Here is a 21,079-nt window from a genome sequence, read left to right as displayed (position 1 = left end):
AGGGCCTTATTGCATGTTTGAATTATTTTAATGAACCACTAAAGCTGTTTGTTTAACTTGATGAAGCATAGTGAGGGAGAGGGTGAGAAGTTCTGACTCCTGGCCAGGTAGTCTTTTTACCTGTTTCTATATGGAATTCTTATAATGTGGGATTAATAAATCTTTGAGTTGAAGAATTACAGTATCCCATGAGTGAATATGAGTATCTGGTCAGAGGAATCATCTAAGATATTTGTTAAGGATACAGGTTTCCATACCTTCTAGATTCTGATTCAGAAGAAGTGGAACCTTGAAATCTGTATGTTTAACATGTACCCCATGTGCTTATCTGCTGAGTTTGGGAATGGTTAAACCTTTAGACCCCTGATAGAGTAAGGGATTATTGGATCTGCAGACTGTTGCTTCCTTTTAGGGTAGATTTAAAAAACTTTGTGCTTGACTTTCCTGCTTGTAGCCATGGATGCATCATATATGGTACTGAGGTAACTGTCGTGATGGAGGAAATTGAGGAAGCCTACTGTTATAACCTCTCCTGGGCCACCTAAGAAGAAGAAAAAGTATAAAATACATGGAGAAAAGGCCAAGAAACCCAGGTTAGCCAACATGTTTAGGTTGCTGCTGGAATTTATACACCTACCTGCCTGGAGAGTTGTGTTGAAGAAGACTTTAAAATTCTTTTAAGAGTGCAACTGTTGAAGTCTTGATGGGCATTGGGATGTGGGGGGGAGGTAACTGGAAAGGGGAAAATGGCTGGATATATGCCAACATTTTGCTGTTTCTGGCCAGACTTTGCTTATGTTTTCCAGGCTGTCACAAAAAAGAATTGCACCAGATGGTAGATGCTATGTACAAAAGAGCTACGTTATTTTCTTTTACTATGCCATTGTTTAAATATTTAAAATAAGGCATTAATAAAATCAGAATTATAAATAGTACCAGTGTCATCTGTAGAGTTTACCTAGATTGTAGCTCTAATTTCCCTCTTAAGTGTGAACATTGCATGCTTCTTGGCTGAGGCTTTCTCAGCCTTCAGGAGGTAAAATGACTAGAGACCACGTAGAGGAGTAAAGAATGAGTGATAACCACCTGGGCAGTGAGCCACCCTGGTAACCTTGCCCTGAGTGGTATGATATGATACCTGTATCTTCTTTGGCTAGCTTTGATTTTAAAGCCAATCATTCCTGGAAAAAAAAAAGGTCCCTGGAAAAGTACATCAAACGAAGCCTTGCTTCCAGGTTTCTGAAGGGAGAAAACAACTTGTTGTCTTTACTATTCATTTTGCCCACCTCAAATACCATCTGGGTGTGTTATAAATGTTTCTTTTCTTGGTTTTCAGTTTTTATTAAATGCATTGAATTGAGATCCTGAGTTTTTATGTAAACCTCTTTACTATGAAACCTCTAATGTTATAGTACATAGTGGTTGAATAAGGGATGGTCTGAAGAAGTGGTTGCTTCCTCAGGTCTGCTTACCTTCTATACTACTATGACATCTACCTGAAAGTGCAGCAGGAGCTCCCTCACCTCCCCCAGTCTGAGATCAATAAGAAGATTAGTGAGAGTTGGAGACTTCTCAGCGTGGCTGAGAGGAGTTACTACTTGGAGAAAGCCAAACTAGAGAAAGAAGGTTTGGATCCTGTAAGTAATCTTTTTTTTCCAGATAATTTCTCCATTGGTTCAAAGGTTGGGGGGAGCCTTGGGGAGACCAACCACCTTTTTTTCTTGTTTTGTCCTCTTTGCTTGGGAAAATTTTTATCATTTTATCTTTCTTGACTCTCATATTGTCTGTTTCCATTTTGATGATTCTCTGTACTCTCTTTTCCTCTTTGGTTACAAAAGCTTACATTTTCTAGGGTTTTTGCAGTGAGCCTTAGGTTCCTTTTCTGAATTTTAGTAGGACTTGGAGCCCTGTATCCTCATGGGTAGTTAGTGGTATTTTTTTTAATATGATAGCTTACAAAGACATTCCTCTGATATGTTTTCATATTGAAAATTGAGTATGGTATAATTAGTTTGTTTGTACTAACTACTATCAACTATAATCAAGAATTAGGTGTGCATGGTTAGAGGTAAGATACTGTTGCTTTGAGTAGGATGGGGTTCTTTTGTTACTGCTGGTGGTTATGAACTATAGGAGAAGCAAAACTGCAAGGTTAAAGCCAAAGATGATGGAGGAGACTGAGGCTTTGAATGCTTGGGTTAAAGAACTATCATGAAAGCATTTAGGTTTATGTCTGTCAGCCACTTTTTTATTTCTTGTTCACAGTGACAAAAAACATTGACAGCTATTTAAACAGCTTCTTTTTTTTTTTTTTTTAATTGAAGTTCCTGCAGGAAAAAAATAACCTTTCTCTTGTAAGCTGAAACCTTTAAATCTGAGCTCCTGTTAGAAACAATTGTCTCTAACTTCTTTTTTAATACAGAGCAGAGGTTTCTTTTGAAGTCAACAAGTATATAAAAGAACAGGCCAGGTTAAGTCCATCTGCCACAATCATTTTACTTACACTCTTGAAGATGCCACTCTACCTCTTTTAGATGATTTGTTTGTAAGCAGTGAGTCTGGGAAATAATCCCTGTGGGGCGGGGGTGGGGAGGTAGAGTCTAAGAAAAGAAAACCTATTCCCTTTGGCTTCCCTATTATAAAATTGGCAATCTTTGGAGTTGCGAGTGTAGCTCAGTGGCAAACAACATGCTCAGTATATGTGAAACCAAGGGTTCAGGCACCAGCATCCCCCCAACCAATGTAATATTTTTGACTGATGAAAATTTCATCTAATCCTGGAATGATTTGGTTTTGAAAACTAGACACTGATGATGTAGATTCTTATCAAGACGGTAAAAATTTTAAGTCAGTCATCTGCAGTGATTCTTCCTTATCCATATGCTCATTTAAATTTAACCCATCTCCACCACTACCAAGATCATGAGTAGCTTAGCTCTGACACTGACTTGCTGAGTGATCCTGGAAGAATCATTTAACTTTTGTTTTGAGTCTTGGCTTAATCTGCAAAATGAAATTAGTACCTACTCATAATGTTTAAAAAAAAATGAAATCACCTATCTGAGTCTTTGGCACATTCTGACGTTTTCAGTAATTGTTACTCTTGAGTCAATTAAATGTCCAATAACCAGAAGAGTGAGGGTGATGTTTATTGAATATCTAAAATGTGCCAAGGCTGGGTGAAGCTTTATGTACTGTTTGTCCTCTCAGATTGCCTTGTGTGAGGCTGAGAGCCTCCTGCCTGCATGTCTTAGTAGCCTCTCAGAGCCTTTGGTGGCAAGGCTGCATCCTCATTAGCCCGTTAGGTCTCCTGCCAAGGGTCCAGTGTTCCAGTGTTATTCCTTCCAGTCTGTAAAACTAATGTCATCCAGATAATTCTGTTTTCTCTGTGCTTGGATTTAAGTCTAAATCATCCTGTGTATTTGTTACCATTTAGTCTTGTTCCCTTAATCTGCCAGCTTCAAAGGTTGACTAGAGAATGTTTCCTCATCACCTTTCCACTAAAGGCGCCATAAAGGAATCAGTCTGTCTGCTTTCATGTTTCATCTGAATGTGTCTTTTAACTTTTATTTCTGAGTACTTTCTTTGCTTTAAGTAGTCTTATCGACTTCTTGCTTTTAAGGATTCTTGTAATTGGTTTTAGCATCCCTTCTAAACTATGCTTCTGAAATTATTTTTTTGCTGCATTTAATTTCAGTTCTCACTGTTTACTTTGAATTTCTGTTTCCTTATTAAATGACTTTCACTTTTAAGTTGAAAAAATGAAACAAAATACCCTTTTCTTGGTGCCAGTTAACTATGCAGGGTTGTTTTTAGTCCTAGGTCGTCTTGTTCTTGATCTTAAGAGCTTGCTTAGAGTTCAGTTCTTTATTACTTAATAAATTTGTGTTTTGGAAGCTTAACCCCTTCATCCTGAGTTTCCTCATGTGTTAAATGGGAGTAATAATAGTGTCACCTAACTGGATAGTGTTTTTGAGGTAAAATTAGAGAATGGGTTTGAAAGCATTTTCTAAACCTTAAGGTACTAGGTCAGTGTTATTTTTTTTCCCCCTTATTATTTTCAGGACCTTATCATGGAGCCCCTGCTAGACATACTCTCATGATACTTTCTCAGTTGTTTGACCTGTTAATCCTCTTTTTTGTAAGTTTCGGAGAACCAGTAAGGTCAGAATCCTGACTTCTTGTGTTGAGTTCCAGCTTGGCCTGTTGGATTGTATTTTATGCTTTTAGGTTTTTTATTGAACACTATATATTCTGGTAAAGCTTATATACTACTTTGGAATCCTAAAGTGTCAAAGCTCAAAAAGAACTCATATAATGCCAGATTCTACTCCCTTATGTTATAGATGGGGAAACTGAGGCCTCAAGAGAAGAAAGTATTTGCTCAAGACCATGCCAGGCCTGGAGTTCCAGCTTATAGTTTTATATGCCAAGAATAGTGCTCTGTCCAGAGTTCAGTCTATGTTATGTGTTTCCTATGTCATTGACCAAGAAGTTACATTGATTCAAGTGAAGATGACATTACTGTCGACAGAGGCTGGCCCTATCTAATTTTATTTAAGGGAATGTAGACTTTCTAGTCCTTTTGCAGAAAAAAAGTGAACTAATAAATATGTATCTGTATGTTCTTATCTTTATCATTGTATTTGCTTGTCCCCTTCTCCCTGGCTTCCTCATCCTCAGAATTCTAAGCTGTCTGCACTGACTGCTGTGGTTCCGGACATCCCAGGTTTCCGCAAGATCCTCCCCCGCTCAGATTATATCATCATCCCCAAGAGCAGCCTGCAGGAGGACCGGAGCTGCCCTCAGCTAGAGCTATGTGTGGCTCAGAACCAGATGTCCCCAAAAGGACCTCCTCTTGTGTCTAGCACTGCCCCGGAGACAATGCCCAGCCATGCTGGCATGGCAGAGCAATGCCTGGCTATGGAGGCCCTGACTGAGGAGGTGGGAACCCTTGCTCATCCAGGTGCTGTACAAGAGATTGCCACCTCAGAAATGCTCAGCCAGGATGTACTTTTGGAGGAGGCTTCCTTAGAAGTAGGGGAGAACCACCAGCCTTACCAGACAAGCCTGGTAATTGAAGAGACCTTAGTGAATGGTTCATCAGACCTCCCCACTGGAAGCCTGGCTGTGCCCCACTCGCAGGTGGGGGAGAGTGTTTCAGTGGTGACAGTCATGAGGGTAAGTGACTTTGGTACTGATGTCTTTGGTTTATCTGGGAGTTACTAAAAAGGCACCCAGCACCATGCAGTGCAATTTTGGAGCAGTGGTTATGATAAAGTGCTTATATGGAACTTCTGGTGGGATTATTGTTCTCTTCAACATGTTTGACCTCTGTGCTTGCTCCATAGTTCTCTTCAGTTTCTCAGGCACTCCTATTAATACTTCTTTGCCCAGCTTAACCAGAATTTTCTTCACGTAATATGGTACATGAGGTTCATTAGCAGGAGAGCTGGACATGGTATTCATGAGTCAAAACCAAGACCTGTCAGGCTATTAATACCAGTCAAGATTTTGTATTCCTAAAGTACATTTCAACAAACATGGCACCTGGAACTGTATGTGAGAATTATTAAAAGGTCTTGGGTACAGATGGGTTAGGAAGAAAGATATTTTCTTCAAGGCCAGGTTGATGGGGGACTAGTAGCTGGAAAAGAAGAGGTAAGTCTCTCTGCTAGCCTGAGTGCTCATTTGAAGGGAAAAGCAGCAGTTTTACTGATTCTACAACTCGTCTCTGAAAGTCAGGAAATGGCTACCATGCTCCAGTGTATAGCTTGCCCTCTTTTGCCCTGGTTAGGATAGTGTCCTTAGACAGGTGGGAGTCCTACTAAATCTAAGAAGGCCAACTTGTTGTAGCCCTTCCATCCTGGTTAGAGGAAGGGGACCCTGCAAAGAAATCTGTGCAGGGTCTAATAATTCTTTTTATTATTTGTTGCATCAGTGCAGACCATGGACTTGGTTAAGGCAGATGAGTGGGGTGCTTTAAAGGGTGTGGTAATGCTTGACTATAATTCCAGCTACCTGGGAGGTTGAGGTGAAGCAGCATTGCAAATTCAAATCCCACCTGAGTAGTCTAGTGAGACCCTGTCTTAAAATCAAGTTTAAAAGAAAGGACTGGGGATGTAGTTTAGTGGTAGAATGCTTACCTAGCTTGTACAAGACCCTTGGTTCAATCCACAGTACTGTTAAAAAATAATTTAATATTTGATAAGATTAGAAAAATTGGATTCTATCAATGCTTATATGATGTTAAGAGTCCCAAGACTCTTGGAACTTCGCTTTTTCATAAGTAAAATGAGGATAGCAAATTTTCTGTGGTATAGTTTTTTTTTTTTCTTTGCTCCTAATTAAATGTTTAATTTGGGGGTAATGATAGATTTGTTTCTTCATGTGCATGTTGAATAAGTGCACTACTTATGAGTATTGAACTTATAGTCTTCAAGTGGTATGGGTGGCCTTGGGTGTTCTGTACCATATTTCAATGAAGCTGTCCTTCTCTCCATTGTCTGCAGGACTCCAGTGAGAGTAGCTCCTCTGCACCAGCCACACAGTACATCATGTTGCCTCTGCCTGCCTACTCAGTTATGGAGAATCCCACCTCTATCAAACTGGTCAGTATGTGGGGAGTTGATGGCATTTAGGGCTCTTCTAAAGTTTTCTAAAACATCTTTGACCTTTAGACTGGGAAATGAAATTGGCTGAATTATATTGTGTGCATGTACAAATACATAATGGTGAATCTTACTTTTGCATATAATATTATAATTATAGCATCAGAGAGAGAGAGAGAGAGAAACTTAGACTGCTAGACAACTGGAATTGGCAGAGGTCTCAGGGATTTTCTGGGCCATGTGTTCTTCAGTTGGGGGTTTTATAGAGCTTCACAGGATCCATGAATTCCCTCAAGTTTTATACAGACTGCTGGAGAGCATTTTCCTGGAACAGATTCCAGGGCTTTTATCAAGTTTTCAGAATCATGCGTGATTTCAAAAAATCAAGGAGCCACTGATGTAATTAAATATTCTTATCGTTAGATTAGGAACCAGAGAAGAAAAAGGCCACTTGATTACAAACAAGCCAGAATCAGGATTCTGGTTTCTTGATTCTTAGTTGATATTTTTTCTATCACACACTGTAGCATCTGGGCTGAGATTTGTCCCTAAGTATTTTCATGTTTTTTGATGCTTCGTAGTGATATTAAAAAAACTTTATCAATATTTGATTGTTTCCTGCTGGTATTTAGTAATACAATCGATTTTTTTTTTTAATATGGAGCTGTGTATTACAACTTAAAACTTGTTTAGTTTTGATAGCTTTTTTTGTAGATTTGATTGGATTTTCTACAGAGAAAATCATGTTGTCTATTAGTGAAGTTTTTTATCTTGCTTTCTGATCTGAATTCCTTATTTCTTTTTCTTGCTTTATTACCTTGTCTAGGTCCTCTAGTACAATGTTAAATAAAAGTGCTAAGAGCGGATAAGATCTTGGGGGAAATATTCAGTCTTTCCCCATTAAGTATGATGTTAGCTATAGGTTTTTTGTAGATGCCATTTATTAAGTTTAGGATGTTTCCTTCTATTTCTGATTTGCTAGGAGGTTTTTGTTGTTGTTGGGTTTGTTGATTGGTAGGTTGGTTGTTTGGGTTACTGGGATTGAACCTAAGGGCTTCTACCCCTGAACTACATCACCACCCTTTTTATTTTGAGATTTTTTTCTTGCAAAATTGCTGAGTCTGGTCTCAAAACTTGCAGTTATTCTGCCTCATTCTCCCAAATTGATGAGATTATAGGTGTAGGCCACTTCATCCAGCTTTCTAGATGTTTTCATTAAAATGAATGTTGGATTTTGTCAAATGCTTTTTCTGTGTCTATTGAGATGATTGTATGGATTTTCTTTCTAGTTGGTTAATGTGGTTAACTTCATTGTTTTCCAATGTTAAACCAACCCAGCATTCCTGGGATGAACCCTAGTTGGCAGTGATCTATTAGTCCTTTTATATATTGTCAGATTTGATCAGCTAAAATTTTGTTCAGAATTTTTGTATCTGTTCATGAGGGATGTTGGTCTTTAATGTTCTTGTGTAGTCTGGTTTTTGTGTGCTTACTTCATAAAATGAGTTGGGAACTATTTCTCCCCTTCTATTTTCTTAAAGAGTTCATGTTGTATTCACATTATTTCTTACAGTGTTTGATAGAATTACCAGTGAAGTCATGTGGGCCTGGAGTTTTCTTTCTGAGAAGGTTTTTAACTTCAAGTCCAACATTTTAAAATATACATGGTTTTTTTTTTTTTTTTTTTTTTTTTTTTTTTTTTTTTTTTTTTTTTGGTGGTGGGATGTTGGGAGACAGAGTCTTGCTTTTCCTTCTGGCTGGCCTTGAACTCATGATCCTCCTGCCTAAGCCTGTGGAGTAGCTGGGACTACAGTTGCACATTACCATGCCCAGCTACATAGGACTATTTAGATTACCTACTTTTGAGTGAGCTCTTTGTATATTGTCTTTCATGTTTATTTCATTTAGGTTGTCAATTATATTGACACAAAGTTCCTAATAAACATTCCCTTATTACCCTTTAAGAAAATTGTGGTAAGTACACATAATATAAAATTGACCATTTTAACCTTTTCTTCTTCAATACTGTCTATCCTATCTAAACAAAGGAGTGCTGTTCAAAGATCCAGATGCATTCTGCTCTAGTTTCTTTTTATTGCCAAAAACATTTCTTTACTCTTTTCACATACTTTTTCTTCTGTTCTCAACAATTGTTTTTACACATAAAAAGGGACATGTACATACACAGAGGGCCATCTTTTTTCAGGGACTGGTAGAGAGGAGTGAAAATTTGAGACTAGATTCTGTTTTGTAGTATACCTGGGAAGTGAAAAACCTAGGAAGCAGACCATTATTTGCATAGAGAGAGGAGGGTGCCCTAATAACTTTTCTAAAGAAGAAACTGCAGGGATAGCTAGGCAAATATGGAAAAGAATCCTTAGTGATTTATTCTTTTGGGATGTCCTGTATCACCCAATTATTTGCTTTGACTTAGCTGTTTATGATCTGGTGCTGGTCTTCTTTTTTCCTCTGTCTAAGATAAACAAGGCTTGATAAGGAAAAGAAGGCATAAGATACGTATCCCCAACTGAAGTCCTCTTAACTCCCATGTGTGACGAGTGGAACTGTTAATGTACCTGAATACTGAGAATTACTTTATTGATTAAAACTGGTATTTTCTCTGGGGTAGGAAGCTGAATCATCTATCTCCAGAAATGTCTTTGGAAAGTAAAGAGCAACATGACCTTTCACCCAGGGACTCAGCTGAAGGAAATGACAGTCTTCCATCTGGTGTCCTTCTGAAGCCTCAAAAGGAATCAAGTACTGACTTGAAGCAATTTGAGACCAATGGTCAACACAGACCTTATCCTAGGATCCACGTGGAGCCTCAGGAGAAATCACATACTAACATCAAGCAGTTTGTCATCAAAAAGCTACAGAAGAATTGCCAGTGTAGCCCAACCAAAGTTAAAAAAATGATTTTGATTTTCTTCCTGTTTTGCAGTGGCTCCCAAAATATGATCTAAAGAAAAACATTTTAGGAGATGTGATGTCTGGCTTGATTGTGGGCATTTTATTGGTGCCCCAGTCCATTGCTTATTCCCTTTTGGCTGGCCAAGAACCTATTTATGGACTGTACACATCTTTTTTTGCCAGCATCATTTATTTCATATTTGGTACCTCTCATCACATCTCTGTGGGCATTTTTGGAGTACTGTGCCTTATGATTGGTGAGGTAGTTGACCGAGAACTACACAAAGCTGGCTCTGATTTTGCTCCTTCTTTAGAAATGATTTTAAATAGGAGCACATTAGTAAACCACACATTAGACCGGACATGTGACAAAAGTTGCTATGCAATTAAAGTTGGCAGCACTGTAACCTTTATGGCTGGAGTTTATCAGGTAAGAAACAGTGGAAAAATTGGTCATTTCTGGCAAAAGTAATCACTCTACATGAAATCTCAGAACTGTAAGGGATCTTGGTGATCATAATATAATAAAGCTATTGTTTTACTAAGTGCTCAAGATATTTGAATTATAGAGCCAAAATTCAAACCCTAGATGCCACAGGTAAGATAGATCTGGTTTTCTTTCCTAGTCTCAGACTACCTCTTAACCTATGAATTTAAAAAAAAATTTTTTTTAATTTTTTGGTTCTGGAAATTGAACCCAGGGCTACTTAACCACTGAGTCAAATCCCCACCCCTTTTTTTTTATTTTAAGTCTTTAGTTTGAGGGTCTTGCTGAGTTGCTTAGGGCCTCAGTAAGTTGCTGAGGCTGGCTTAGAATTTGCAATCTTTCTGCCTCAGCCTCCCCAGTCACTAGGATTATAGGCATGTGCCACTATGCCCAGATAAACCTAAGAATTTTAGACAGCCAGATTTAATTATTTGGTTATAAAATTTACACTAGAAAGGGTTCTTAGATTACCCAGTATAGCTCCTTAATTTTCTGTCAGGAGACAACTGTTTGCTAGAGATTATATGTGGTTGGTTACTGGCAAGGTTGACATGAGCAATCAGGCAAGATGGTAACAAAATGGGGTAGGGGGAGGTACAGTACAGGATATTTTCAAATTGTAGGTTCTCCTACTTTAGAGTTGCTGCTCTGGTGAGTGGACTCTTACTAAAAACACTTGACTGGGTGTGGTGGTGCATGCTTATAATACCAATAATCCTAAGTGAGGGTGAGGCAGGAAGATTCTAAGTTTGAGACCAGCCTCAGCAATTGACCAAAACCCTCAGCAACTTAGCAAGATCTTGTCTCAAAAAATTAAAAGGGCTGGGGATATAGCTTAGTGGTAAAGTACCCCCTGGGTTCAATCCCCAGTGCCAAAGTGTGTATGTGTATATATATATATATATATATATATATATATATATATATATAATTAAAAATATAGTAGTTCTCTTGGATTATTGGGGAGGGAGAATAAATTGAGGGCCACTATTTCATAAAGCAGCCAGGAGAAAGGATTAGAAATGAAATTACTCTTGGGTCTCCTATAGAAGTCCCTAATTTGCTGTTATTATCATGCTCTGCCTGTTAGCAACCAGGAGTCAGTGCCAGGATTAAACCTGTTCTCTAGTGCAGGCATTTGGAACCAGCAGGTGAATGGGAAGATTGGCTCACTTTATTTGGTGTGTGTTTGAGATGAGGGAAAGAAAGTGATGTGCAGATGTGTAGTACTCCTTAAGAGTCCATTTTTTCTTTTTTGTTAGTATGCCTCACCAAGAATTAGAAAGGTGTGATAGAATTCTGAGGCGTTGGGAAGAGGAAGAAATAAAAAGGTGTTAATTGTGAAAATACAGGATTATTATTAATATGGGAGGCTGTGTGGAATAAGTATATACACACTGAATGTAGAACAATTTTTCAATGAGGTTAGAGTAAAGAGTTCTGTGGTAACTTTTAAGGTGTGATTCTATTTTGATGTGAGCCTTATTTTTTTCACCAGTTATAACTCTATTTTTACAGTAATGATTTATGACTTAATGAAAAATACAAAATTAGAGGAATTTTTCCAATTTTAGTTTTTATGTTTTCTTGTGGATCCTTGAGAAAGTTCTTTTGAAAAGAAGTCTGAACCTTATTCAAGTTTAAGAAACATTGTATGAGAAGGTAGATATCCTAAGTTCCTCCTTCATCTGGACTAACGAGTAACAGTGTGACCTTGGGCAAGTTCTCTCTTTGTAAAATGACAAGATTGATGTATGATTGCCTTTATTCTAGCTCTGACCTTCTGTGATGCTCTGATGGTTTGTTTCCATGCAAGAAATGCCAATGTAATAGAAAATGTAGAGGCACTTTTCCATTTCCAGTTAACACATGTATGTCCTCCCTTCCAGGTTGCAATGGGCTTTTTTCAAGTGGGCTTCGTTTCTGTCTACCTCTCAGATGCCTTGCTGAGTGGATTTGTCACTGGTGCCTCCTTCACTATTCTTACATCTCAGGCCAAATATCTTCTTGGGCTCAGCCTTCCTCGGAGTAATGGTGTGGGCTCATTTATCACTACCTGGATGCATATCTTCAGAAACATCCATAAGACCAATCTCTGTGATCTCATCACCAGCCTTTTGTGCCTTTTGGTCCTTTTGCCAACCAAAGAACTCAATGAGCGCTTCAAGTCCAAACTCAAGGCACCAATTCCTACTGAACTAATTGTTGTCGTGGCAGCCACATTAGCCTCTCATTTTGGAAAACTAAATGAGAATTACAATTCTAGTATAGCTGAACATATTCCCACTGGGTTTATGCCACCCCAAGCACCAGATTGGAACCTGATTCCTAGTGTGGCTGTAGATGCAATAGCTATTTCTATTATTGGTTTTGCTATAACTGTATCACTTTCTGAGATGTTTGCCAAGAAACATGGTTACACAGTCAAAGCGAATCAGGAAATGTATGCCATTGGCTTTTGCAATATCATCCCTTCTTTCTTCCACTGCATTACTACTAGCGCTGCTCTTGCAAAGACATTGGTTAAAGAATCAACAGGCTGCCAAACTCAGCTTTCTGCTGTGGTGACAGCCCTGGTTCTTTTGTTGGTTCTACTGATAATTGCACCTTTATTCTATTCCCTTCAGAAATGTGTCCTTGGTGTGATTACTATTGTAAATCTCCGGGGAGCCCTTTGTAAATTTAGAGATGTGCCCAAGATGTGGAGGGTTAGCAGAATGGATACAGTTATATGGTTTGTTACTATGCTGTCCTCTGCATTGATAAGCACTGAAATAGGTCTGCTTGTTGGAGTTTGTTTTTCTATGTTTTGTGTCATCCTCCGCACCCAGAAGCCGAAGATTTCATTGCTTGGCTTGGTGGAAGAGACTGAAATTTTTGAATCTATGTCTGCTTACAAGAACCTTCAGACTAAGCCAGGGATCAAGATTTTCCGCTTTGTAGCTCCACTGTACTACATAAACAAAGAATGCTTCAGATCTGCTTTATACAAAAAAACTTTAAACCCAATCTTGGTAAAGGCAGCTCAGAAGAAGGCAGCAAAGAGAAAGCTCAAAGAGGAAATGGTGACTCTCAGTGGAATCCAGGATGAAGTTTCAATGCAACTTTCCCATGATCCCTTGGAGCTGCATACTGTAGTGATTGACTGCAGTGCAATACAATTTTTAGATACAGCAGGGATCCATACACTGAAAGAAGTTCGCAGAGATTATGAAGCCATTGGTATCCAAGTTCTGCTGGCTCAATGCAATCCCTCTGTGAGGGATTCTTTGGCCAGAGGAGAATATTCCAAAAAGGAAGAAGAAAACTTCTTTTCTATAGTGTGTATGAAGCAGTGGCTTTTGCAATAGAATCTCAAAAGCAGAAAGGAATATGTGTCTTAATGGTCTGAATCTGTCCAGTGATTGAGAAAGTAGATGAAAGGAAGAATGTCTAGCCAATAAGTTAAAATTTTAAGTATGTAACATTTTCCAATAATGTCAAGTTGCACACTTGAAATTATTCTTCCTTTGAAGTTTATGGCCTTTGTATATTCTCAAATGCAGCAGAGCTTATAGTTGGGCAAAGTCGAAAAGAAAAAATGTTGCAGTTTCAAGCTTTCATGCAGATATGAAGTATTTGGGGAATGTAATAAATATCTACTGAATTAAACAGTAAAGTAGTCCCCAGACTATGACCACCTTGTTTTAGGGAGCTATACATTTGAACTTTTTCTCCAGATGATAAAGGAGTGAAGTTGGGGTTTGCATTAGAAATATAGATGCCTTTGCATGACTCTGTAGAGTGGGAGGGAAAGAAGTTGGAGAGTGTTGAGCCTGCCCTTGTACCAGCAGGGAGTGGGGCTTGTGACACATGAGGTCCTAACTAGACAAGTTTTGTTTTTGTGCTTCTCTATTCCCAGTCTTTGTTCCCCAGATAGCAGTAGGATCTCCGGATTTCTGTAGGGAAGAACCAATCCTATCCTTAAGGCAGGGAACTATAGGCACAGTTTCCTTAGGAGTCTGATGGCCAGCAGGTTTGTGACATCCTCACATTATACAGAATACTCTTTGTGATATATTTGATGTTTTAGTCATAGCTTTTTATTTAGGGTAAATAGTTCAGCAAAGAGTTCTTCAAAATCAGAAAAAGCATTGGGAATTCTTTCTGTGGTCTCTATCTGACCTCTTATCTACCATAAAACTGTTTTAGCATTAAGTTATCCTAGTGTGTTTTCCCATGGGATCTGTCCTAAACTGGCATTTCTGAGTATCATTTACAGTCATGCCAGATAAGCAAAGCTGATTCTGCATTTTCTTAAGTATTTTATTTTGTTACTAGGGATTGAACCTAGGAGTTCTTAATGATTGAGCCACATCCCCAGCTCTTTTTTTTTTGAGACAGGGTCTCTGTTGCGGAGGCTGGCCTTGAACTTGTGATCTTCCTGCCTCAGCCTCCTGAGTTACTGGAATTATAGGCATGTGCCACCATGCCTGGCCTTACAGTATTCTAAATGAATTTTAGGCAAACTGTCAGGACAGATGGCAAAAAGAAATGGCTGGCAGTTTCCCTTAAGAACTAGTTTACTTGCAGTAAATTGTATCCCCTCCCCTATATCATTTAGCAAGGGTCTGCTGGGACTAGACAGTCTTTCTTAAGTATAAGCTGCTGTTCATGGAAAAGAATGCGCATGAGGTAGAAAAGAGTACTTCCAAAAGGACATCAATAATTAATTTTGTAGATGTTTTAGTGAAAACAACGCTGGTGCTTACTGCCATAGATGGCTGTTGATACAGCTTTTCACTCTTCAAATTGCCTAAAACTATTACACAAAATAATTTACAAGCACATTTGTAAAAACCCAAATGTGGGAGTATTGTTTATGGTCACTGGCCGCAAGTTGCCAATTGAGGAATACTTTCTTTGGAAAAGTAAGAATATCTTACATTGAAAGCTTATAGTTCTATATTTGGACCTTCACAGGCAAGAAAAAGCAGGGGTTGTCCAAAGTTAGGAATAGAAGACTAATTTATGTGAGGATTTGAACATGTAACCAAGTCTTTTAAACAAAATAATACCAAAGTACAAATAATTTTTTAGCTGCTTTCTATATTCTAAACAATTTTAAATATAAGAACACAAGCCTTGTATGTAGGGCTTCTATTGAGGTGGGTTGGATGCTTTTAAATGTTTTATGCTCATATGAGACATATATGTGTATATATACATTTTTTTTCTTTTTAGCTTTTCTGTTTGCTCCATAAACGGTCAGTGTTGCTTTTCTATTGTAGAACTCTCCCATTTGTTTATATGGAAAAATACCTTTCCCATTATCCTGACAGAGCAGTTTCTGAGTACAAAATCTATATTTCTGTTTTCTAGGTGATTGATGTTATGATTAGATGTAACATCCTAAATTCTGATATCCTATTAGAATTTTTCCCCCTGATGCCCTTTCTGTCCAATCTTATGAATACTAATTGTCAAATCACAGTATCTTGGTCAATTTTTTTTTTTTTTTTTTATCCCCTCTTGTCCCTTCCCCAAGTCAGGTTTGAATTGAGATCATTATAGATTTCAAATACTCTGACAGAGTAATGAGTACATGTTTACAACTCTATAAATCCAGTACCAGCATAGCCAAAGAATTTCATTTAGCTCAGAATTTGGAAAATCCCTTAGGATGGATGACAGGGTTTGCCCTTTGCCTAAACTTTTAGTTCACATGTGGATATGAACAGTTTTGGAGCTTTAAAAAGCAGTGAGCAAATTCTCGAGTAATGTTCTGGTATGCACCTCTCCTACCAAGATAAGAGTAAACAAGAGATTCTGCTTTTTAGTAACCATTATATTTTAAGATTTCACTAGAGTTTGTTTCATCTTTTACTTGGGCTTGAGGTCTGCATATACTTGCAAATTGTTAACATTCTTGATTGCTGATATATAAAAGAATCAGATGTGGAATCAAAGGCTAATTTGCCATTGCCGCTACCACCCAAAACTAATGTGTGTGTTTATATATATACATATATTTGTGTATTTTTTTTTTTTTTTTCTCTTTGTACTGGGGATTGAACCCAGGGGAGCTCTATCACTGACCTACATCCCCAGCCCTTTTTATTGGCTATTTTTTTGATAGTTTGAAAACTGTTTCTGATACAAAATTATTTTGCTTATTCTAAATGTGAGAGTCTAAATGAAGCATTTTCTCATTACTTACTAACAGTATACAAAATCTGTATCTTAAAATGGTTATTTAATTGAACTATAGTCTATACATAATTTGATAGTTAAAGCTCTTATAACCTGATTTTTAAAATTTGTTACACCCAGAGCAGTGGAGTCTGGCAAGCACAAATAGACATACTATGCAAGGAAAACAGTGATGGGAGTAGATCACGGAAAAGACTGACCAACAAAGGGTGAAAAGGAAGGGACCCAACTGAACAGAATCCAATTCCCGGTAAACCCCACACAGTAGTAGCACACCTCTGAGAGCAGGTCAGACCTGGGTTCTGTTTTTAGAAGGGAAGAGTCAGATTCACCACAGCTGAAAGAGCCGAGAGACGCATTGTCAAGTTGTGGCAAAAGCCTAGTCTGACCTATTCTGGAGCACTGTAAACTATGTGACTCCAGTACTGTATGTGATTCTGATACAGTAATGAAATTGATATCTAATTGGTCTTTTTAAAGTAGATCCAAAAGAAAACAAGGTTTTTTGTTTTGGTACTGGCGATTGAACCTAGGAGTGCTTAACCACTGAGCCACATCCCCATCCCTTTTTTTTGTTTTGAGACAGGGTTTCTCTAAGTTGCTTAGGGCCTCGCTAAGTTGCTGAGGCTGGCTTTGAACTTGCAATCCTCCTACTTCAGGCTGCTGACTTGCTGGGATTACAGGTATGTGCCCACCAAGCCTGGTAAAGTTTTTTGATTTAGACAGTTGGCTTAGTTTTTAAGCAATAGAGATATTATCAAAATTTATTGTTAGATGTACAATATGGTAAACAGTGAACTTTAAACATGTATGGAATTGTTAGATGCATTCATTAGACTTAAATATTAATGACTACATTTTAACAAGAACAGTAATTTTCTACAGTGGTATTCTTTTAGTAATTTGTCTTGAAGAAGACATTGTCAGCTGAGTGGTGTGGCACACACTAGTAATCCCAAGTTAGGACACTGTAGCGGGAGGATCTCAAGTTTAAGGCCAGCCTTGGAAACTTAGACCCTGTCTCAAAATAAAAAGGACTGGAATATGGCTCAGTGATAAAACACACCTGGATTCAATCCCTTGTACCTAACAAAACAACCACATTGTCAGGGTTAGCCCTGATCTTAAGAAAGGGATAAAGTGCATTTCTTGGGAACTTAAATTGAGTTCTCCAAGTTACAGTGATAAACTCAAGTCCTGTGACCCTTCTTAATGAATTGTTTTCCATGTGTTGTCAGAGATGGACTGTAGGTTCTCTTTACATTAATGTAGACATTACCTCATATTTTTGAGGACCTACCTAGGAGTCAGGGACCCTTGGGCCAGTTGCTTACTATGGTACTCAATTCACTCTGGACCCTTAGGAATGTGCTTTATAGAAAGTGTTAAGTTGAGGCTTGACAGGGCTGAGCAGGAGCCAGTGATAACCTCTGGTCTATACAGAAAGATTCCACAGGAAAATGGTAAAAAATCCAGTTGATAGGACTTATATTTTGCTTAATTTTTTCTGTTCTTTAGTGGCCCCAGTGTTTTCTTACTTTAGTGATGCCTTATTTAAAACTGGGCTTCAAAACTGCAAAAAGGATGAAATGAGAACTGGAATACTTAAGCTTTGAACTAATATGCCTCCATCACTTTTAGGGGGGGTACCAGGGATTGAACCCAGGAGCACTTACAGTGAGCCATGTCCTCATCCCCTTTTTTTTATGTTTGAAACAAGCCCTTGCTAAGTTGCTTAGGGCCTCACTAAGTTGCTGAGCTGGCTGTGAACTTGGGATCTTCCTGCCTTAGCCTCCCCAGCTGTTGGGATTACAGGCATGTGCCACCATGCCCCTCCCCCACTTATGCATAAAGATTTTAGATGACTGAATTACAAAAATAAAAGTTAAATGGAATAGGACAAAATAATAAACCAGCTGGTTTGTTGTTGTTATAGCCTATATTAAAATACTATTGAAATGTTAAAAGTAAATTTTTAAGTTTTTTTTTTTTATTGTGGTACTAGGGATTGAATACAGCCCCTTGAGCATTTCAGACAGCACTCTACCACTGGAAACATCCCCAGCCCAATGTTCAAGGTTTAAAAAAAGGAAAAAAGTAACTTAGGAATGGAGAATTTAGAGTAGGAGTGAGAAAGATTTATTTTTATAAAGTAATTTTATCCTAATAATTTTTTTCTTTAAATTGGCAACTCAGTTTTAAAGGAAATATGTTAAGTACTGTTAAGAAAGTAAACATTACACTAAACATATTATTTGGTGTGTATTTTATGTTTTTGTTTTAATCTTGGTGTAAAATAGAAGAATGTATTGAATTCTGAAGACTGAATCATGAAGAAAACACCAAATGTCTTTTTAAAATTAGAGATGCTGTTTGTAAGTCTGCAAGTAAGCAGACCGGAGCCTGAATAGATTTTTAATCTGAAGCTTTAATGAACTTAATTTGTTGTGGGGGTACCTCTCTTTGCTATCCAGTACCCCATCTCTAAAATGAGATACCTGGAATCAAATAGCTCTTGCCGTTTCAATGCAAATCAGTTGGGAAATTTGAGTCCTGATATTTCCATGGCTTCTGTTTCTCAGAAATGTGCATGTGAAGATACCAAAACAGGCTACCTTTCCTTCAACTTTATATACAAATCAAGACAATATCAGTTTAACAGGTGAACGAATTCCATCTTACCTATTTACCAAAAAAGTATACTGTCTTTTTTCAAGACTGATGACTTAGGAACATGTTTGTACTACATATTTTTTAATTAAAGTGGGTGCCTTCATGTTATTCCTTGTAAGTCATTTTTTGACCACCTTATGAGACAAGGATTGGTCAATGATGTATTATAGCCTTTGGAAATGAGGGGAGTTGGTTAATAGCAGGTCCTTTCTGCTGGAAGGATATGTTTGCCCTGTTTTTTTTTTTTTTTTTTTAAATGTAAGATTATGTGTGTTGAGGTCCAGAGGTGTCATTTCTTTTGTATGCTAATAAATTGTTACTTTAATAAATATCACTCTCATTACATTTGTGTGGGATTGGGGATCTGCTAAGAACCATTTTGGCACCAGTGGATTTTAAAGTACAGTCTCTTTACATTTGAAGAATGGTTTACTAAGTAATTTTTCCCAACTATAACAATAGTATCTGTCATTATAGAAGGACATAAACCGTAAAGAAACCTAATTCTTTACCTTTGGGGACTCAATTTTTCCATCAGTGAAGGGGGAAGGACTAGGTTGCTTGAGGACCCTTTTGGGTTCTCACATTTGATGACTCCTGTACCGTGCTAGAATCAGAAAACCCATATGTGGACTCATGTTTTATTACTGTCCTTACAGAATTTGAGCAAGTGATCTTTGGGCCACATTTTTCCCTATCAGCAAACTGAAGCTAACGCATGACTTAAGCGAGAGAACCGAGAGTGGCACTCCTAACTGGAGCAGGCCGTTGTAAAGGAAGAATCTGTACCAACCACCTCTCTCTAGTACCTGCCATGAAGCCTTTCCTGGGAGATGCTCACTTTTTTTTCTTTTTTTTTTTTAATTGTAAACAAATGGGATACATGTTGTTTCTCTGTTTGTACATGGAGTAAAAGGCATACCATTTGTGTAATCATAAATTTACATAGGGTAATGTTTGATTCATTCTGTTATTTTTTCCTCCCCCCCACCCCACCCACCCCTCTTTTCCCTCTATACAGTGAGATGCTCACTTTTTAAAAAATATTTTTCTAGTTGTCGATGGATTTTTAATTTAGTTACCTGTGGTGCTGAGAATCGAACCCAGTGCTTCAGACATGCTAGCCAAGTGCTCTACCACTAAGCCACAACCCCAGCCTTCACCTCCCCCCACCCCTAAGAAATAAGATTGTGGGCACAAGGCTAAGGACAGTTTTTAGTCCTCCTTTTACAGGAGGCATACTCACCTTGACCTTATTCCTGTCTCAAAGAGTGAAGGAATTGGACTCAATAGTCTCCCCATTGTGTGTACTCTGTCTCCAGACAGCATGGGCATTCTGAGTCCTGTCAAATGCACTCGATTCTCTAGCATCTTCTTTGGCTACTCTGGAGGGCTTTGCTTCCCCATCTGTCCTTTCAATGCTTGTATCTATGGCCTCTTCATATAGAACCATTACTTAAATTTTTTCTTTTCAGATCCACTTGAGACTGATGAAAGCGTGACTTTTCTTGGAGAAATATTCACATGTGCAGGTATGCATACACAATTATAAAAAGGTTGGCTTATAGAGCTCCACATCTGTGGCTCCACTTACTTTCTGGGCTAATGGCAGCTAAAAAAAGATTTCTAGCCTGACCTTTCTAGAACCCCAACTAGCTTATCTATATATAAATCTTATTGGACAGCTCAGCTGGGATACCCAGAGATATCTCACATGCAACATGTCTTCCAAACAAACTTGTCTTCCCTTCTGTTAATCTACCTTTTTTTTCCCTCTGGTGCTGGGACCCAAACCCAGGGCCTTACACATGCTAGGTAAGTGCTCTACCACTGAGCTGCACCTGTTAACCTACCCTATCATGGCGTGACCCAGCCACTTAAGCTAGAAATCTGGGACTTTCCCTAGTACGTCTCTTCAACTCCCACCCAAATCCATCTATCTACCTTGTGTCTATGAAATCTACATCTTGTTCTCGCTCCTCAATTTTCATTATTTCTCTTCAGGATGGTATCACAGCCTAAATAACTCTCTGCTCCTCTGCCATCCACAATCTCTGTATTAAAAACAAACACCTGACCCTTGCTATTTGTCAGTGGTTCAAATTCCAGTGTTTCAGGATAAATAAAAAAGTATAGTCCTAGCTAACAAGACTTAAAAACTGCCCTTAGTTACACCTCTACCCTCTTGTCCTATCACATTCTT

At 38.3% G+C, this 21,079-nt stretch overlaps 2 protein-coding genes across 2 annotated transcripts; both read left to right on the top strand.

Annotated features, from left to right (window-relative positions):
* The first annotated feature begins 475 nt into the window (after nucleotides 1-475).
* Nucleotides 476-7,169, top strand: LOC306664087 (HMG domain-containing protein 3-like). The gene is made up of 4 exons (XM_079144796.1): nucleotides 476-593; nucleotides 1,463-1,637; nucleotides 4,684-5,181; nucleotides 6,513-7,169. Exons 3-4 carry the CDS (start codon nucleotides 4,837-4,839, stop codon nucleotides 6,639-6,641), a joined length of 474 nt encoding a protein of 157 aa, XP_079000922.1. The 5' UTR covers nucleotides 476-593; nucleotides 1,463-1,637; nucleotides 4,684-4,836; the 3' UTR covers nucleotides 6,642-7,169.
* A 1,571-nt stretch (nucleotides 7,170-8,740) lies between these two features.
* LOC306663988 (sulfate transporter-like) lies at nucleotides 8,741-15,178 on the top strand. The gene is given in 5 exon segments (XM_079144678.1): nucleotides 8,741-9,521; nucleotides 9,524-9,954; nucleotides 11,901-13,314; nucleotides 13,317-13,388; nucleotides 13,391-15,178. Coding segments are annotated over 5 exon segments (2,202 nt in total). The 5' UTR covers nucleotides 8,741-9,265; the 3' UTR covers nucleotides 13,420-15,178.
* The last annotated feature ends 5,901 nt before the right edge of the window (nucleotides 15,179-21,079 follow it).

This window comes from Sciurus vulgaris, assembly GCF_902686455.1.
Source record: "Sciurus vulgaris genome assembly, chromosome: 6".
Lineage (NCBI taxonomy): Eukaryota > Metazoa > Chordata > Mammalia > Rodentia > Sciuridae > Sciurus > Sciurus vulgaris.
Note: the sequence above shows the minus strand (reverse complement) of the source record. Positions and strands in the feature narration are given on the sequence as shown.

Bases quoted from the DNA above. Each gene is read 5' to 3' on its own strand.
- LOC306664087 (XM_079144796.1), top strand. From the start codon at position 4,837: ATGTCCCCAAAAGGACCTCCTCTTGTGTCTAGCACTGCCCCGGAGACA. The intron at 5,182-6,512 runs GTAAGTGACTTT...CATTGTCTGCAG, and splicing joins CAGTGGTGACAGTCATGAGG to GACTCCAGTGAGAGTAGCTC.